Source organism: Mus musculus, chromosome 19 (assembly GCF_000001635.26).
Source record: "Mus musculus strain C57BL/6J chromosome 19, GRCm38.p6 C57BL/6J".
Classification (NCBI taxonomy): Eukaryota; Metazoa; Chordata; class Mammalia; order Rodentia; family Muridae; genus Mus; species Mus musculus.
In genome coordinates this window covers 8,835,726-8,854,205 of record NC_000085.6, presented here as the reverse complement: position 1 = coordinate 8,854,205, position 18,480 = coordinate 8,835,726, and the positions used below count along the sequence as shown (strand labels likewise).

At 48.5% G+C, this 18,480-nt stretch overlaps 3 protein-coding genes across 8 annotated transcripts; 1 reads left to right on the top strand and 2 right to left on the bottom strand.

Annotated features, from left to right (window-relative positions):
- Positions 1–296: 296 nt before the first annotated feature.
- On the bottom strand, positions 297–3,438 carry Lrrn4cl (LRRN4 C-terminal like). Of its 2 annotated transcripts, none has more exons than NM_001013019.3 (2): positions 3,094–3,438; positions 297–2,551 (listed from the first exon to the last, which is right to left on the bottom strand). In NM_001013019.3, exon 2 carries the CDS (start codon positions 2,544–2,546, stop codon positions 1,827–1,829), a length of 720 nt encoding a protein of 239 aa, NP_001013037.1. In that variant the 5' UTR covers positions 2,547–2,551; positions 3,094–3,438; the 3' UTR covers positions 297–1,826. The 2 variants fall into 2 exon arrangements, with proteins under 2 accessions (NP_001013037.1, NP_001347557.1); NM_001360628.1 differs by having other exon boundaries at positions 3,175–3,438.
- Positions 3,439–5,522: 2,084 nt separating this feature from the next.
- On the bottom strand, positions 5,523–16,739 carry Bscl2 (Berardinelli-Seip congenital lipodystrophy 2 (seipin)). 5 transcript variants are annotated; one of them, NM_001136064.3, is made up of 12 exons: positions 16,342–16,739; positions 14,422–14,630; positions 12,782–13,098; positions 11,116–11,197; positions 8,892–9,035; positions 7,882–8,016; positions 7,643–7,740; positions 6,659–6,800; positions 6,473–6,539; positions 6,224–6,292; positions 6,045–6,125; positions 5,523–5,742 (listed from the first exon to the last, which is right to left on the bottom strand). In NM_001136064.3, exons 2-12 carry the CDS (start codon positions 14,494–14,496, stop codon positions 5,621–5,623), a joined length of 1,332 nt encoding a protein of 443 aa, NP_001129536.1. In that variant the 5' UTR covers positions 14,497–14,630; positions 16,342–16,739; the 3' UTR covers positions 5,523–5,620. The 5 variants fall into 5 exon arrangements, with proteins under 5 accessions (NP_001129536.1, NP_032170.3, NP_001277752.1 ...); NM_008144.5 differs by lacking the exon at positions 16,342–16,739 and having other exon boundaries at positions 14,422–14,878; NM_001290823.1 differs by lacking the exons at positions 14,422–14,630; positions 16,342–16,739 and adding an exon at positions 13,638–13,703.
- On the top strand, positions 14,960–17,277 carry Gng3 (guanine nucleotide binding protein (G protein), gamma 3). The gene is made up of 3 exons (NM_010316.3): positions 14,960–15,215; positions 15,553–15,652; positions 15,935–17,277. Exons 2-3 carry the CDS (start codon positions 15,554–15,556, stop codon positions 16,061–16,063), a joined length of 228 nt encoding a protein of 75 aa, NP_034446.1. The 5' UTR covers positions 14,960–15,215; position 15,553; the 3' UTR covers positions 16,064–17,277.
- The last annotated feature ends 1,203 nt before the right edge of the window (positions 17,278–18,480 follow it).

Here is an 18,480-nt window from a genome sequence, read left to right as displayed (position 1 = left end):
TGAGATTAAAGTCTGTGTACCATTACATCTGACTTCAGGGGTGGCTTTAATTTTTTTCCTAGGTTCCCTTATTCACTTATTGAGAACTTGGGTAATAATAGCTTTGTTTCCAAACAACCAAACACCAAAACAGCCCAGGGTGGTGGCACACACCTTTAATCTCAGCACTCAGGAAGCAGAGGCAGGCTCTGTGAGTTTTAAGCCAACTGGTTCTACATAGGGAGTTTGGGACTATAAAGGGCTATACAGTGAATCTCTGTCTCAAACAAACACAACACAAAAGTCTGTATATTACTTTGAAAAATAGTCATACCTTTAATCTTGGCCAAAAGTCTAAGTCATAATGAAAAAAATCTATATGGAATTAAACAAGATCATGAAACTGAAAATGTAATGATTTTAGATTCCCTTTAATGTTAATACAGTGGAAAAACAATTACACAAAGTTGTGGGGAGTCATTGGTATAAACTGTTAGTTACAAATAAAACCACTGCTGGGCGGTGGTGGCGCATGCCTTTAATCCCAGCACTTGGGAGGCAGAGGCAGGCGGATTTCTGAGTTCGAGGCCAGCCTGGTCTACAAAGTGAGTTCCAGGACAGCCAGAGCTACACAGAGAAACCCTGTCTTGAAAAAACAAACAAACAAAAACCCCCAAAACAAACAAGACCACTAACTTATGTAGCCAGAAGCTTGGGCCCTGTCTCCTCCAGCCCATGCTGATTTTTAATCCCCAGCTTCCATAGCCCCAGGTGGAGTCTGAGCAGGATCATCCTTAGGAAGGAAACAACAAGTAGCAGAAAGACAGAGCTCCAGTCTCCACATCTACCCTGCTTATTCTCAAAATATGCGTGGAAGCCACCCACAGTCGCAGAGTCCTTTTCAGAATAACAGGTGTTGGCAAAACTCAGCTTATTCTCAAAATATGCAGGGAAGCCACCGACAGTCACAAAGTCCCTTTGAGAATGATAGGTGTTGGCAAATCAGCCAACAGGCCAAATGTAGTCTGCTGCTTGCTGTGAGAGACCTATGAGCTATGAACAGTTTACATTTTTAAACAGCTACACTTCAAATTAATTTTTATTTTATGTGTATGAGTGTTTTGTCTCTCTCTGTGTGTGTGTGTGTGTGTGTGTGTGTGTGTATGTATGTATGTATGTATGTATGTGTGCGTATGTATGTGCCTGATGCTGGCAGAGGTCAGAATTAGACACTGGATCTCCTGGAAATGGAATTACAGATGGTTGTGAGCTGCCATGTGGATGCTAGGAATAAAATTCTGTCCTCTGGAAAAATAGCCAGTATTCTTAACTGCTGAACAATCTCTCTATCCCGCCCCACCTTTTGTTTGTTTTGCTTCTGTTTTACTCTTTTTGAGACAGGGTCTCACTATATTATCTGGGTTGGCCTGGAATCTTTCTATGTAGATCAGGCTGCTTTGGAAACTCAGATCCGCCTGCCTCTGCTTCCAGGGTGCTGGAGACTAAAATTGTAAACCACCATGCCAGGCCTTTAAATAGCTCCATTTTAACTGGCTATATATAAGTTCATGTATAATGTCTGTAATTTTACCCCTTCAAACCCATAAAGCTTAAATCATTTTCATCAGACCTCCAAGGAATAATTGCTACTTTTTCTAACCCCCAACAGGGAAGGAACATAGTGACCAGTTAGGGACTAACCAAGCCCTCAGTGCTGAGGCTAATTGCCTGGGCTTCCGCTCTGGCTTGGCTGTGCCTCTGGTTGCCAGGTGGCAACAAGCCCCACACTCCTCCTGGGAGTGGGTTGGGCTCTCCAGATGAGTTGTTTGTAGTCGAGGGGACTCCTGTCAGAGAGCTTCTGACGCTTGGGCCATACCTTGACGTCGGGGGCAACCCCATCGCTCACGAAGGCAGAAATGCCAAACCAGGGCTGCACAGCTCAGCAGAGCTAAGGCTGTGCCCACTCCCACGGCTGCATAGACCAGGGTAACAGGCTTAGGCGGCATGATAAACTTGCGACAGGGCCCAAAGGAAGGGCCAGTCCAGTTCTCAGGACCCTCGACTTCTGCCCCAGGAACATTGCTCTCACCTGCGTCATTAGCAGCCACCACGCAAAGGACATAAGCAACCCCAGGCTTTAGTCCCTTCAGCTCTGCTCTTCGAACTGTAGCATTGAGAGGGGCACTCTTCTGTGGAGCCCCGTTGCTTTCCCAAAGCAGAAGCCAGTAGTGGCTGACTGGAGAGAAGGGAGCACACCAGTGAACCACTGCGTAGCCTTCTTCAGCCATTATTTGCACTTCTCCCAGGCGAGGAGGCTCTGGCTGTTGATCTTCCCTGGAGAGCCCTGGGCACAGGCAGGCTACTGGCCCAACCTTCTGCAGCTCCTGGCAGGACACCTGCAGGTGGCGGCAACGGTCATAGTCGCAACGGACAGCTAAGGAAGGTGTAGCTACTGTCACATCATCCTCTTCCCCTTCCTGGTAGTCTTCCAGGGTCAAGATCTGAGGTTGGGAAACCAAGGAGGTGGTCATGGCTGCCAGCCACAGAAGGGAAAGAGAGCCCAACATGGAGTCTGGAAGAGAAAGAGTGAATGGGTAAATGCTGTCAGCCCTGTCTTCCAGGGCTATGTGAAGTATGTGAAAAGTACACTATGTGAAAAGTACAACATAGAATCAAGACCGAAAGAGGTGGGCTGAGACATACAGTCATTGTCAACTGGCTTTTCAGAAGCCAGTGTTCTGGATTTTTGGCTGGTCTAAGGCTGCCCTTCAACTCTGTCTACACCTCCAAATCATTAGAATTATTAACATCACAAATGACTGCTTTGTTTGGGATAAAAATAATGAAATACGGCCCCACAGGAGAGAGAGATGTTTGGGAAGCACCGTGCAAAGTGCTAGAAGCAGGCATCTAATGGATAAACAAAAGTGCTGGGGAAAGAGGTAGAGGAAAGGATTTATTCAGTTTGGGGAAGAAAGGTGGACTGAGTCCACAGCCATCCTGAGAAATAACCAATCTAGAGCAATGCTTAGTAAGATTTACAAAAATCCAGAGAGAAGGCAGGAGATGAAGGAAGAAAGGGCGGCGGTGGGCACTGGAGTCCTCCCTCCCTACCTGCATTTGTACAAATCCCGCTCAGGCAATTCAGACTTCTCTCTGTGCACCCTCTTCCCGGGACCCACAGTAGCCCCTCACCAGTGGGTAGGCCTCGTCACAGTGAGGGTTTGCCCCCAGATATCCGTGGCTATCAGGCGGAGAGGCCACTGTCAGGTTGTATCTTCAATTCTATTTTGGTTGAGAACTTTTATACTCCTCAACTCTGATGTCATCACCTAGCCCCTGTGTGCCAAGAAGAGGGCTGGTTCCCTCAGAGGGACTGAGTCACGGGGCCAGGGAGAGGGGAAGCCACATGCAGCGGTTTCAGCTGGAGGCCAGGATGCCTGGGTTCTGACAGAGGAATGAAATGTGGAAAGCAGCCAGGAACTGAGAATCCAAAGGCTGCAGTCATGTGAAAGGATGGGGAGAGGAGTATTATCGGAGGAGGGAGGGAGGGAGGGCACCTGGCTGGTATCAGACAGGAAAACATCTGTGGATGGCTTGGGGCCTAAATTACAAAAAGCTGTTTTGGTAAAAATCCTTCCGCGTTCATGGCAGTCATTTCCTGTCTTCTGCCTCCCAATGGACAGAAAAGGGAGGGGTGTAAAGTCCAGAGTGATGCTCTCCGGGCACGCCCTCCTCTGACCCCCTCCCCTGAGGGAGATGAGAATCACATGCTAGAGCAGGATGCCTCTTACTGGCCAGGACAGGGTTTCTTCCCCAGGTTATGGACGGAAAGAGCTACATTGAGTGTGGTGGTGCATGCCTGAATTTCTTAGCACTAGGGAGGCTGAGGACGATCACTAGGAAACAGCCTGCGTAACATAGTGAGACCCTACCTCAGAAAATAAGCCAAAGCCATAACGCTTGTAATTCAGTACTTGGGATCTGTGGCAGAAGAGTTGCTAAAGGTTTGAGGCCAGCCTCTAAGAATGTTTAAAACTTAATAATAAAAAAGGAAGAAAACAGCCTGGCGTGATGGCTCATGCCTTTAATCCCAGTACTCGGGAGGCAGAGGCAGGCGGATTTCTGAGTTCGAGGCCAGCCTGGTCTACAAAGTGAGTTTCAGGACAGCCAAGGCTACACAGAGAAACCCTATCTTCAAAACAAAACAAAACAAAACAAAAGCAGTACAGGGCTAGAGAGATGGCTTAGTAGTTAAGAGTATTGGCCAGGGGGCTGGTGAGATGGCTCAGTGGGTAAGAGCACCCGACTGCTCTTCCGAAGGTCCAGAGTTCGAATCCCAGCAACCACATGGTGGCTCACAGCCATCCGTAACAAGATCTGACTCCCTCTTCTGGTGTGTCTGAAGACAGCTACAGTGTACTTACATATAATAATAAAATTTAAAAAAAATGGCCCCGTGGGCTTATATATTTAAAAAAAAAAAAAAAAAGAGTATTGGCCAGTCTTCCAATTTCAAATCTTAGCACTAGATGGTGGCTGTGTGGGCTGGTCTTATGTCAAGTTGACACACAAACTAGTCATCTAAAAGGGAGAAATCTTGAGACAAGCTCCACAACATCTGGCTGTAAGGTATTTTCTTAACTAGAGATTGGTGGTGGAGGGCCCAGCCCATCATGGATGGGGGCATCCCTGGGCTGGTCATCTTTGGTTCTATAAGAAAGCAGGCTGAGCAAGCTAAGTGGAACAGCACCCCTCCATGGGCTCTGCATCAGCTCCTGCCCCCAGGTTGCTGACCTAATTTCCTTTGATGAACAGCAATATGGAAGTGTAAGCCAAATAAACCCTTTTCTCCCCAACTTGCTTTTTGGTTGTGGTGTTTTATCACAGCAATAGAACCCTAAGACAGTGGCTTATTCACAGCCATGTATCTGCAGTTCTGGGAGATTAAATGCCCCCTTCCAGCCTCCAGTGGTACCCAAACTCACATGCACAGAATAAAAAATAAAACACTTAAAATGGGAACACACTGGGGGGCTAAAGAGATGTCTGAGTAGTTAAGAGTGCTTGCTGGCTGTTCTCAGAGAGTACAGTTCAGATCCCAGCACTCATGTGGGGAGGCTCACAGACACCTGTAACTCCAGCTCCAGGGGATCTGACATCCTCTTCTACCTCTCTCTTAGCAACCCACATGTCCATACATCCAGAGAAGCAGCACACATACACAGATATAAAAACAAATAATAAAAAACTGATACCCAGGGCTGGAATGATGGCCCAGTGGTTAAGAGAGTTTCCTGGTCTTACAGCAGATATAGGTTTGGTTCCCAGCTTCGATATGGTAGCTCATAACTCTCTATAACTCCAGCCTCTGGGGATCTACCCTCTTCTGACCTTACGGGCATTTGCACACATGTGGTGCATATGTTTATGTAGGTTCATACAGAGATACATAAAACAAAATCTTCCATGACCCAAGTTTGACTCTGCGGAACCCACATGGTGGTGGATGGAGAGAACTGACTCTAAAATATGTCCTCGGATGTCCACACAAGCAGCTGCCACAAAATAGTTTATTAAGGGAGCAAGGGAAAAGGTGTATGATGGGAAAGCGCTGGAATGTGAGGAATTCACCCTTTGTTCAGGAACTGGAGCAGGTCGGGCGTTGCCTGAGGCTACCCAGAGTCTCAGGGGCAAGGGCAGATGCTGAGGCAGAGGTAGGTGGGTTGGCCTCTGTCAGCAAAGCTGCATCTTCCCAGGAGCCTGAAGCAGAGCCAGAAAAGGGCCAAACAAAATGTGAGTGAGACAGGCTAGGAGGGGTGGGATAGCATCCCCACCACCATCACTCCATCACACATCCCCACCACCATCACCCCATCACACAGTGCCCTCCCCATCACACAGTGCCCTCCCCATCACACAGTGCCCTCCCCATCACACAGTGCCCTCCCCATCACACAGTGCCCTCCCCATCACACAGTACCCTCCCCATCACACAGTGCCCTCCCCATCACACAGTGCCCTCCCCATCACACAGTGCCCTCCCCATCACACAGTGCCCTCACCATCACTAGCCTCTGGCTCTTGCTCCTCCTCTCCATTCAGGGGCCGCTTCTCTGGTTTCTCTTCCTCAGACAGCTGGCCCTCTTCAGCCAAAGGGAAACAGAGGTGAGACAGAAGGTGAGAGCCAGGCACTGCAGGTGAGTGCTGGGGATGAGGAGCGAGGAAGAGGAACTGAACATACCTGTTCCTGAGGGATCTTCAGGGCTCTCACCATCCTCCGTCACATCCGACTGCTGGGTAGATTCCTGACCTTCAGGTTCCACAAACAGAGGACAGCTAGGGTCAGTGGTTATCCTTGGCTTGCAGTGCCAACTCTACCTCTTCCTCGAATCCTTAGTTCCAGAGTACTGCATACTTCATAGTGGAGGCAGGCCAACCCTCTAACCCAGCCAGCCTACCCTTCAAGGATACTGTCAACCAACCAGGTTACCTGGCTGATGGCGCGAGATCCGACGCGGGGCCCCGTGGTGTGAGTTATCCCTTTGTCGGATATTAACCTGTGGAGCAGTAACCACTGAGCAGTGAGGCCTGACTCCCCTCCGCAGCAATCATACCCTAGCCCTAACATGCCCCTGACCACCAAGGGAAGAAAAACGGGGCCTTTGCCCCTTGAGACCTGCAGAGAGAAGCGGTGGCGGGGCCAGACAGCACCCCACACCCACTGCATATAGCTGAAGAGCACGATGACGCTGAGGAACGTGAAGTTGCTGGCCACACCCACGAAGGCGCAGGTCATGGGGAAGTTGTACAGCAGGTACCTGAGGTGAGAAACAGGGTCAGGAAGGGAACAGCGGTTACTGGATAGCACTCGACACTATCACTCCAAGAAGATTTGTAGGACAGCCTGAGTGAGGATGGCTGGAGCTGCCTTCTGCCACTGTGGCACCCACTCCCCTGCCCAGGTTCCAGACCACCCTGCACCAGGTTCTAATAAAGGCCAAGGATTCCAGGCCATCTCAGAATCACAAGGCCACAGCATTTCAATGGCTTCGACTGTAACTCCTCTAGTCACTCCAATACTTTCTGAGCCAGTCCAACAAGGCAGTGGATTGCACGGAGATTTTATTGGGCCAGAGTGGTTGTGTGTGTATACGGATCTCACTTTGTTGTCTGAGAACCAGGGGCTAGACACGGGACTACACCCGGCTCATCGGATACTTTTCGTTTTCCCTTTTCATTATTTATGTTGAGAGTCTTGCTTTGTAGTTCAAGATTTCTTGCCTCAGGCCCATCCAGTGCTGGAACGAAGGGGTCTGTCATCTCCTACAGGATATTCACATCTGTATATGTCTGAGTATTTGCCTGGATGTACGTACACATATCACATGGATGCCTGGTGTCCCCAGAAGAATAAATGAGATCTCCTGGAACTAACCTTGTGGGTGCTCTTAAACCCTGAGCCATCTCTCCAAGCCCCCTTCACATGGCATTTTTAAGAAGCTCTCTTGAAAGGTGACAAGCACAGTGAAGCCAGGGAGAACCACCTCTGGCCTTTGTAAAATATGATGTGATTGTTACTGGTCACCTCTGCCTGGAACTCTCTTCATTTTAGGGCAGGGTATAGGAAAGCTGTCGATGTTTCCTTCCGTGGCTTTTTTACCTGAGCCCAGTGAAGTGGGCATGGATCCGGAGGTAGGCTCCATACATCTGGATGCGCTTGCTGTGGATCTCAATAATTGCTCCAGTTGTTGGCACATACTGCGAGGGTGCAAGGTGAGAGCAGAGTCAGTATGAGGTCTACTTCCAGTCTGTGGCTCTTGCAGTTGACTGTCCATGGGCTTCTCAGGTACAATCTTGGGCTCGTTGAAGAGTTGTCTCCTAACTCTGTCAGCCACTTACCGAATTCTCCCTATAGTCAGAGTAGAGTTCTACTTCCAGGAGCTGCTTCTGTTCAGCGAAGCCAAACAGCAGGAGGCTGGAGAACAGCAGCGTGTCGAGCACCTGGAGCAGCTGCGAGCGGTAATGCAGCATCACCTGACGGCCGAGAGGACAGATTGGGGACAGGCGCTGGGTCCATCTGCCCATGCTAAGCAACACGCTCGCTCGCTCATTCCAGGCTCCCTGCTCCTTCACTTTCTCTCTCTAACTTCCAGTCACCACCTACCCAACCTTTCCACCTGTTCTAGTAACACTCCCTACTTCCTGACCCCATTTCCTAATTCCAACACAGAGAAAGCCCCTCTCAAAAATTACCTCCCTGAGGTAAGCAGTCTGCTTGCACGTGGTCTGCCTTCTGGGCTGGGATCTGTGTCCCAGCATCCCACCTAAAGCTTTCCTCAAATGTGGTGACTCTGTTGACAGTTTACCAATGGGGCTCAGTGTTGAATGAGTGTTCAACACATGCTAGTAAGAACCCAGCATTTCTTCCTAGTCTTGTTAGGAAGAAGTTACTCTAAAACTCTAGCAATTAAGTCAGTTATCTCAAAGCTGGTATGTTTCTGGTGTCTGCTTGTTTTAAGAACAGCTGTATTGGGCTGGGGAGATGGCTCAGTGGTTAAGAGCACTGACTGCTCTTCCAGAGGTCCTGAGTTCAACCACATGGTGGCTCACAACCATCTGTAATGGGATCTGATGCACTCTTCTTGTGTGTCTGAAGACAGCGACAGTGTACTTACATACATACAATAAATGAATAATTTAAAAAAGGATACCTGTATTATTTACCCTGAATTTGGGCACACCATAGGATACCAGTGTTTGGCAAATGTTAAGCTTATTAAACAGCTTCTTCACTTATCTGGTTTAGGCCTGATCTCAGAGCCAAGGAGGTCTTCTTTTGAAACACTAGCCCGATATTCTGATTCTCCCATCATTGTTCAAACATTCCAGTATTGTCCATAAACACTTACTGAGCGTGAAGAAGTGGAGATGATTCGGCCACCTCTGGTATAACATGAAACAGTGACTAAGAACATGCCCAAGTCTTGATTCACAGGGGATTCGGGCAGTTCAAGCTCTAAGGTGACTCGATATGGCTGTCCATACATCAGTACCTGCCCAAGGTAACACACATCTTGTTAAAAAAAAAAAAAAATTGTGGTGTTTTGAGACTGGCCTGGAACTCACTCTGTAGATCAGGTTGGCCTCAAATTCAGAGAGCTGCTTGCCTCTGCCTCCCCAGTGCTGTGATTAAAGGTATGTGCCACCGTGCCTGGTATGTCTTAATCTATTTTTTTTTTTTTTAAAATGTACTGTCTCTGCTTAAGAACTCAACAAAATCCCTTTGGTCTTCTCATTGTTTAATCATGATTTGATGCTGCCCCCTGCTGGTCACTGGACACCCTGGCTTTCCAGACTTCTATTTTGTTTGCTGGTTTGATTTTATTTGGGGCCTAGGGGTTGGGTTGTCAGGTAGAGAACCCTGTGTTTTAAGTGGGTCTTGCTACATATCTCTGGCTAGCCAAGCACTGACTACAAAGCCTCAAATTCATAGAACTTCACTTGCCTCAGCCTCTGGCGCTGACATTTTAGGCTTGCACCACCACATTCACCCTGTGAGCTCTTAGGTCTGTCTTGGACTACTATGTTTACGAGAAGTGCCCTGTTGCATTTCTTTTCCAAAAGTGAACAGTCACATTGCCAACTGGGGCATCTGTGATTCAGGCCTGTGTGCCGCCGGAGCTGTCCCCCTGGGCCTAGTCTGCCCTCACTTGCTAATTAAGCAAGTGCTGCTCTGCCTCCCTAGTCAGCTCTTGCACAATCACTGCAGTGGCAGATCATCTTGTTATCCTGGTCTTTCTTCATTTTTAAAGGCAGAGTGCTTATTAATTTAAAAAAAAGATTAAGTTTGTCTATTTATATCAGTATGCGTGCAACACTGAACTTATTAAAAACAATAGAACTGCCTGGGGCGGCAGTGCATGGTTTTAATCCCAGCACACAAGAGGCCAAAGGGAGGAGGAGAGCTGTGGATTCAAGGCCAACCTGGTTGAAATGGCCAGTTCCAGGCCAGCCAAGGCTACATAGTGAAACTCTGTCCCAAATACATGCATCGAATGATATGACGACGACTGTATACCTTAAGAGGTAAACTGTATCTCATATAAATTTTAACTTAATAAACCTATTAAGAGGGTCTGGAGAGATGGCTCAGCAGTTAAGAGCACTGACTACTCTTCCAGAGGTCCTGAGTTCAATTCCCAGCAATCACATGGTGACTCACAACCATCTGTAATGGGATCCCAAGCCCTCTTCTGGTGTGTAAGAAAAAAAAAAAGAAAAAAGAAATCCAAGCCTGGCACGGTGGTGCCCACTTCCTAACAATCCCAACGCTTAGGAAGCCGAGCACGTCTGAGGTTACTCACTTCCAGTCTGGATTGGTACATGGCGTACCTTTAACTCCAGCACATAGGAGGCGGAGACATAGTGACCATAACTTTAAGGTAAACTACTTTTTATTTTTTAAATAGTCCAGGCTAGCCTTTCTGCCTCTACCTCCCAAGCTCCTTTGTTTTTTTTTTAATGAGAGGCCTTGAACTAACTTATTCAGGATGCTCTTAACTCCTAAACTCAAGATATCCTCCCTTGCGTGGTGATGGCCACACTTAGGAGGCAAAGGCAAGTGGATCTCAGCGTGCGAGGCCAGCCTGGGCAGCATCCTTCTATGTTAAGTATTGTGATTATAGATGTGTGCCACTGTGCCAGAGCTGATATTCTACTATAAAGTCAGTTTCTTCTTAAATACCACTTTAAAAAAATGTTCAAGTTAAGACTGACAACTAGAAAAACCTCATTTAATAAAAAATGACATTAATTCTCAAAGTCCTTTTTTGTTTTATTTTTTGATATCAAGGGACATTTTAAGCTTGTAATTCTATTTTTTATCAGAGCCTCTAGAGAGATAGGGTCTGGCTATGAAGCCCAAGCTGATATCAGATTTGGAATAATCTCCCTGTGTCTTTTTCCTCCTAGTGCTGGCATTACAGATATGTATCACAGTGACTGGGACCAACTTCCAGATTTTCTTTTCCACCCGTTTGCGTCAGAGCCTTTCTCTTCAATCTCGGTTGCTCAATCCCTGCTCTCCCCATCTTCCTCAAGCAATCAAAGCCTCTGTCTAGTTCTCATACTCACCCGATCACGTCCACTCTTAGCCAGTGAGACATTGGCAACAGGGAAAGAGCAGAGAGAGGCGGTGGAGGAATCACAGTCTGTCCTAAATGAGAAGGGATGAACAATGCTTTGTGAGGTGCCAGCCTGCCCAGCCTACCTGCTCACACACCTAGTCTCTAGGGCCCCTCCCCTCACTCATCCCTTTTCCCCATTACAGGAAATGGAGAACAGAAGTGGACACTAGAGTCAGGAGATCCTAATAAGACTTTCATTCTCTTCCTCATGAGAACAGAACCCATAGGGAGGAGCCGAAGGACACTCAGGGTTTCTATAGGCTCCCTTGAAGATCTCAGGGCATGTGGATTTTAGGGTCCCTCTCCTAAAGAGTCTGATTCAGCAGTTCTGGACTAGGTTGGAAAAAGAAATTCATCCTAAAGGACCTATGGATATGTCTTTTAAAGATAAATTATACGCAAAACTGCACATAGTATATGGTACACAGCTCCTACCTCAGTATACATACATATACCCCATGTATGTAAGACTCGTGCTCCCTTGGGGCTGGAGAGATGGCCCATTGGTCAAGAGCACTGGTTACTCTTGCAGAGGACCTGAGTTCAATTCCCAGCAACCACGTGGCAGCTCACGACCGCCTGTAACTCCAGTTGCAGGGGATCTGACACCTTCACACAACCACACGGGCAGGCAAAACACCAATGCACATGAAACAAAAATAATTATTAAAAAAGGATTCATGTTCCCTAAGTGTTTACATGGGTCTACCTTAGAAATGACAACACAAGATTAGGGATTTGGGACAGGGGAAAAAAAGGTTTTAAACCAATGATCATAAAAGCGTTTTCTGTATATGTTAATTTGTCTCATAGCCATTGCTGGGAGACATACAGAGACTTTGGCAGTGTGAGTAAAATGGATATGAACTCGAAGGCTAGGTTAGCAGTAGGACTGCCTTGGGTTACTGAATGTACCATTGGGGGTGAGTGGCAGTACACTAAAAGGCAAAGGAGGTATTTCCTAATAGCTCACGTGTTAATAAAGCCAGTGTAATTCTTAGATGCCATGGCAGTTGAATTGGCTCAAAGGTTTCATGCAACCTCAACAGAACAGACGCTGAGCCCTACTTGGTCTAAAAGTGATTTTTTTTTTTTTTCGAGACAGGGTTTCTCTGTGCAGTCCTGGCTGTCCTGGAACTCACTCTGTAGACCAGGCTGGCCTCGAACTCAGAAATCCACCTGCCTCTGCCTCCCAAGTGCTGGGATTACAGGCATGCACCACCACTGCCCGGCTAAAAGTGACTTTCTTTTCCTAGTCTTTTTTTTTTTTTTAGACCCCTTTGAGACAAGTTCTCAACCTGTCTTCCAGGCTGGCCTGGAACTCATGCTAATTCTCCCAACTCAGCCTCCCCAGACTGGTATTACACACGTGACCAGGCTCTTTTTCTCAGTTCTTAACCACAATTTCCAGCAGAGGCAGACCTAGAACCCTAAAGCCCTACCAGCCCAGACCTGCTCAAGCCTTGGCTCAGGAGGGCAGAAGTCCTGATAGCACACTAGAATAAGATTTCACCCTCGGTCAATACTGGGATTCAACAGAGGAGAGACTCCACAAGTCCCTGAAGTAATTTTCAAGTTAAGATCCATCTACTTGAATGGAGCAGCCTTCTCACCTGTAGTGGAAGTGCACAGGGCTGAGGTGGCTGACCGTCGGCATGTAGGAGTAGTAGAAGGAGCCATAGAGGAACACAGACACCCAAAGCAAAAGAAGGATGGTGCAGAAGAGCACCCCAAACTGCAGCATCAGCCTGCGGGCACGGCCTGCCAAGACGTGGCCCACTTCCTGGGCCCACAGTAAGGCGGGGACTGGTGGGTCATTGACCATGATGGGGACAGCAGGGGGTCTGGCCCCAGCCTCAGGCTTTGAGTTCCTGGCTGGTCTTCCACAGGGACGATACCCTTGGCCATGGGATAGGGCAGCTGAAGGTTCCTGGAGAAAGAGAAGGGAAAAGACAGTTTCTTTTCCAGGGTAGCTGGAGACAAAAAAGCTTATTCAACTGGCTTTGAAAACTAGAGGTAGCAGGGCAAAGCAAAGTCATTGCTTCACATGCGCTTCTCTTCCAATTACTCCTTCACCTCCCTCCACTGAGTGTGCTTCCAGCCTCTTCCTCCAGTTTCGGGAGCCTGGGACAAACCTCCTTGATACATTCACAGAAGTATAACGTACAGAGAACGAGGCCTTTAAATCTCTCTCGAAACCCAGATGACATGGATCCAAAATGCCAGAGGTTTGCAAGGAGGTGAGTGACTTGCCTAAGGTTGCACAGCCGGCCAGTCTGGCTCAAAGCCAGCAGCCTTAGAGCAGTCAAAATTGCCTCCCAAGAGTTTCTTTCCTCTGCCTGGACCTGTGCTCGCTCACGGAGGAAGTGACCCCTACCCCCGCACAGCACCCTGTGGCCGACGCTGCGGCGCCCACCCCTGGGGTAATGCGGTGTACACCAGATCGCCACCGCGGCGAGGCAGACTCACCGGCCTCTCGCTGCCCAGGCAATATACAGAAGGCAGTTCCGGCTGCCGAGGAAGCCCCGCCCAACTGTCAATCGCCTACAGGGGCTGAGCCTTGCATAGAGGGCAGAGCCTGTAAAATGCTTTGCTCCCCAGTGTCTCTGCCCATTACACTTTAGTTAAGTGACCAAAGGACCCATTATAATCTCCAACGCAGTCTGGGACTCCTTGGTCCTCCTTTCCAGGCCTCAACCACAACCCTCTGCCCATACCTTTACCACCTGTCTTTTCAGTGTGATTGAATGGAGGTGTGAAATAAATGCTGATTTTGTTTTGTTTTGTTTTGTTTGTTTGTTTTTTGTAAATTCAGTAGAGTTCCTTGGGCCTGTAGGAGTCCAACTGGAGCTCAGAGAGCCTTGCACCCTGCCAGAATCTGAATCTTGTGTGTTGTGTGCGCAGATGGTGCCGTCCGCTAGTCAAGCGTGGCGGCATTTCAACCCCTTTCAGTCTCCAGTTTTTATGCTGCGTGATTGACCTTCTGTGACCCACGTGATGCAGCCAACCTCAAAATCCCTACAAAAAACCATGAGACTAGATTTCTGATGGTGGCATCGTCTGGATAACGTCCTCCAGGAGGCAAGGCCAATGCACATCTTTTTGAATAGTAGTAATCCACTCAAATTACATGAAAAATTTCCAATCGATTCCCTATTTCCCCAGTGCCAACTCTTGCCACCCTACTCCCCACTCCGAGAAGCCCACCTGTGTTCACAACATTCACACTAACTCTCGTGGCAAGGTGCCTTACCTCGTCTTTGTCTGATCCTTTGATCTGGTCTCTGCATGTCTCTCTTGCCCCAGCTTCTCTTCTTTGATGTATCATTTCTTTAGCTATCTTCCTGATGGGTTACCTCTGGGTCTCCCAGCTCGCGTCACTCACGTGGTAGAAAGTGGTGATCTAGAAGCTGATCACCTGTAGAGTGTTACATTTTCCTAGCTCTGAAGAACGGTGGGTCACTGAAAGAAACCAAGATTCAGGTGCTAAGTGCTGTGTCAGGGTGGGGGTGGGGGTGGGGGAGCAGCAGCCCAGCTGATGTCAGACTTTCAAATGAGCAGGGTCTTCCGCAGTGGGGACAGACTCTAATGCAGGGGCTGTCACAGGCCCAGACCACCCCATTTGAGAGGGGAGCCTGCTTCTGCCTCAGGCCCTTTGGGGAGCTATCTAGTTTAGACTAAGGACTTGTACAATGGCAGGGGCAGGTAGTGAGAGAGCAGCAGTGAGGGTGTGCACAGGGGATGCAAACAGCAGACTGACTCCCCCACTGTCCAGGCAGTTGGTATGCGCCAGAATCAGCAGCTCCTTCTAGCATCCTTCATCCTTCAGGTACCAGCCATCTGGGCAGAACTTAAGCTGTGGAGACTGAGACCACCCCTCCAAGGATCTCGTCTGAGCATCTCTAGTGACCTTCTCTGCATTAACTGTCAGTGCTACGGATATTTTTAGCTCCAAGTCCTGGCAGGGTGGGGCACCTATCTGAGGCAGGGTTTGGTGCCCCCTCCCCACTGACCCTACATCCCTGGCTGCCGCTGCTGTTACTTCAGGTGAGTAGAAAGCAGCTTTTTTTCTCTTCAGGGCTTGAGGGGGGACAGGTGGCTGATGTGATTTCATCAGGGTGGGGCTCTTTCTGACTGAGGCTTTCATTGCTGGTAACATATTTGGCTCAAAGACTTAAAATCCTTAAATCGTTTGTATAATTTGATGACCAGGACCCAGGGGTTAGGAGAATATTTCATTTTATCTTCTCCATTCTCCCTACTTAAAAAAAAAAAAAAAAAAGAAAGAAAAAAAAACCTGGGATGGCCACTGGAGAATGGGGGCACAATCCCAGGTGTGTGGTTGTGAAGAGCTGAGTGTTTCAGCTGACTGTCTTTACTCCAGGATGAAAGGGGAGACCCCCGTTAACAGCACTATGAGTATTGGTCAAGCACGCAAGATGGTGGAACAGCTTAAGATTGAGGCCAGCTTGTGCCGGATAAAGGTGGGTGCGACCCTGGCTCCCATCAGCCCTTCAGGGCTCAGCTGTGGGTTTGCAATACCCTCCCCTCCCCCCTCCCCCCAAGAAAAGATGCTTCTTTTCTTGACACCCTGAGGTCAGTGGCAGAAACTGGGCTTTGTCAGCAAAGTTGTTCCCGAGGACTGGCGTTGGGGGAGAGGGCTGTCTCAAAGGGCACTAGAAACAAAAAGATAGTCTATTGGAGAAGAGAACTGCAGTCCCTTTCAGGAATTCTGGTTAATGTATCCCTTCCTGGCTGGGTTCCAGGTGTCCAAGGCAGCAGCAGACCTGATGACATACTGTGATGCCCACGCTTGTGAGGACCCCCTCATCACTCCTGTGCCCACTTCCGAGAACCCCTTCCGGGAGAAGAAGTTCTTCTGTGCGCTCCTCTGAAGAGCGGTGGACCTCCTCTGAACTCATCGCCCCCTCCCAGACCCGCCCTTAGATTGGAAATTGTAGTAGATCACTTCTACCCGCATTTACCCGGAGATTATTTGAAGCACAAGGCCCTCCTTACCCATGTCTACCCCATCTCCTCACCCTTTCAGGCTAACTCCAAGCACCTTCTACTCTATCTATAAAGGGACCCCGCTAAACTGCCAAAATCCTGCCTGTTTCCCTCGGTGATCCATCCGTTCAGGCAATGGAGAGGGGGATGCCCGGGTGCTCACCTGGAGCTATGAAAGGTAAAGGCATTTGAAGAATAAAGTCATTCAGAGCCTCAGAGGACAACGTCTGTGTTAGCGTTCTTGGGAAAGAGGATCCTTAATCGATACACTTGCCATATCCAGGGAACAGGGCCAGTCGAGCCCGTTAGACATTGTAAGGATTGGAGATCGCAAAGTATAAGGTGCCCGAGCGCCCCCAGTGGGGGGTTGTTAAAACGAGCGCTCAGAAGCCGCGGAGCATTCACACGAGCGCGCAACGTAAGCGGCGAGAACCACACAAGGGCGAGCAGGGTGGGTTTCCGCAGGCCCAGGGACAGCAGCCCCGGGGGGAGGTGGCCCGAGAGGCCGTGGGGCGGGACAGGGCGACTCGGCGCGGCAGCCAATGCCCAAGATGGCGGCTGCCTGTTCGTACCCGCATGGAGGCACGCGCCGAGGGTGCTCTTAAAATGGCGGTCCCCAGCGTTCCCAATAGGGAACGATCCCTTATGCGATCCTCTGGTCTTAAAATGGCTGCCCCTGCCCTCTCAAAGTCAGAGTCAGGTTCTCTGTCCCATAGAATCTGGAACTAGACATGCTTTGGAGACCAATCACGGGGAGTGGGGATGGGGAGACACCTAAAGCAGTCATGGGTTCTTAAGTTCAGTGTGGTGACCAACACTCCGGAGGTGTTGGACACACACAGAGGCAGATGGATCTCTGAGTTCCAAGCCAGCCACGACGACACACAATACACAATGAAATCCTGACTTAAAACAACCAGTCACTAGGACTGGGACCCAAGAAGCCCAGAGTGAGTTTTGCATAAGAATCTCGCCTGAGTAGAGGTTCCCTTTGAGGTGTATGTAATAACACAAATGTGTTAAACAGGCCATCTTGGAGCACCCTGTTCCTTGGTCTCTGTGGGATCTAAATAAGTAATAAATTTGTTTTCTTGTTGAATTGGGGCTTTTTTATTTTCTCCTCAAGGTAACTGAAAACATCACAAGGGTTCAGAATGTCGTCTGACTGGAAACCATGTCTCAAGAATGCCTCCTAGAGTGAGATCCCGGCAAAGGGTTAGGGGATCCAGGCCACCGCCTAGAAGCTTTTTGGTCTGAGTGAACGTACATATATGTTTTGGATCCTGGGCTACATTTAAATGTCCTAGTTGTTTTGTTTTTGTTTTTATTCTTTTTGGTTTTTCGAGACAGGGTTTCTCTGTATAGCCCTGGCTGTCCTGGAACTCACTTTGTAGACCAGGCTGGCCTCAAACTCAGAGATCCGCCTGCCTCTGCCTCCCTGAATGCTGGGATTAAAGGCGTGCGCCACCATGCCCGGCTGTTCTAGTTTTAGGTGACAAATCGTTCTGGGTAGGAAGGTCTAACTATTCCCTGGGTGTCATAACCAAATGGCTGAACAGGTACAGGTGTTTGACTGCAGGCCCAGTGAGTTTCAACCATCAAGGTGGTGGGGGAGAACTCAAGAGTTTTTCTGACTCCACAAGAGTACCCTGCACACTCTCTCTCTAGAGCGCGTGCATGCGCACACACGCAGACTTCAGTATTTTATAACCTTTGCTCCTTCTTTCTTGTGAAAACCCCAGGAAGGATCCTTGTTATAATCCCTGCCTGCTTACAATGTCTAGAATGCAATAGGTGCCTAATACCTAATGAATGTTTTTTTCTATGTGTATATGCTTAAACTGTACACAGGGAGTAGCAAGAGACTAAAAAGACTAATCTCTATCAGCTCAGATGTGGTAAAAAGCCAAAAGTGCTTAAAATGTGTTATTAGGTTAATCCTTGCCCTACCTTATCCTCTAAAATACCCATCTTAGTTTTCTCATGCAATTTGATACCTATTCAAATTAGGAGTGACTATCTGGTTGAGGAGAACCAGGCCTAGCAACTCGTACAGACAAGGTGTAAGCTGTTTCAGAGTAGGGCTAGAAGAGGGTTCTCAAAGGAGTCACATGGTGGCTTACAAACTGACCTTAACTCCACTTCAAGAGGATCCAATGCCCTCTTCCTACTCTGCATGCACCAGACACAAGCATGGTACACACAGATATATGCAGACAAAACATTCATGGGTATAAATCTTAGGAATAGACCATCAGTGGATTGAGACAGGGTCTGAACTCCTGATCCTCCTGCCTCCCAA

What these genes read in the sequence shown, in the direction of transcription:
- Gng3 (NM_010316.3), top strand. Translation starts at nt 15,554, where the DNA reads ATGAAAGGGGAGACCCCCGTTAACAGCACTATGAGTATTGGTCAAGCA. An exon ending in CCAGCTTGTGCCGGATAAAG is followed by an intron (nt 15,653 to 15,934) that starts GTGGGTGCGACC and finishes GCTGGGTTCCAG; the next exon opens with GTGTCCAAGGCAGCAGCAGA.
- Bscl2 (NM_001136064.3), bottom strand. Translation starts at nt 14,496, where the DNA reads ATGATACATCAAAGAAGAGAAGCTGGGGCAAGAGAGACATGCAGAGAC. An exon ending in GATCTCGCGCCATCAGCCAG is followed by an intron (nt 6,293 to 6,472) that starts GTAACCTGGTTG and finishes TGGAACCTGAAG; the next exon opens with GTCAGGAATCTACCCAGCAG. An exon ending in TGAAGATCCCTCAGGAACAG is followed by an intron (nt 6,126 to 6,223) that starts GTATGTTCAGTT and finishes CTTTGGCTGAAG; the next exon opens with AGGGCCAGCTGTCTGAGGAA.
- Lrrn4cl (NM_001013019.3), bottom strand. Translation starts at nt 2,546, where the DNA reads ATGTTGGGCTCTCTTTCCCTTCTGTGGCTGGCAGCCATGACCACCTCC.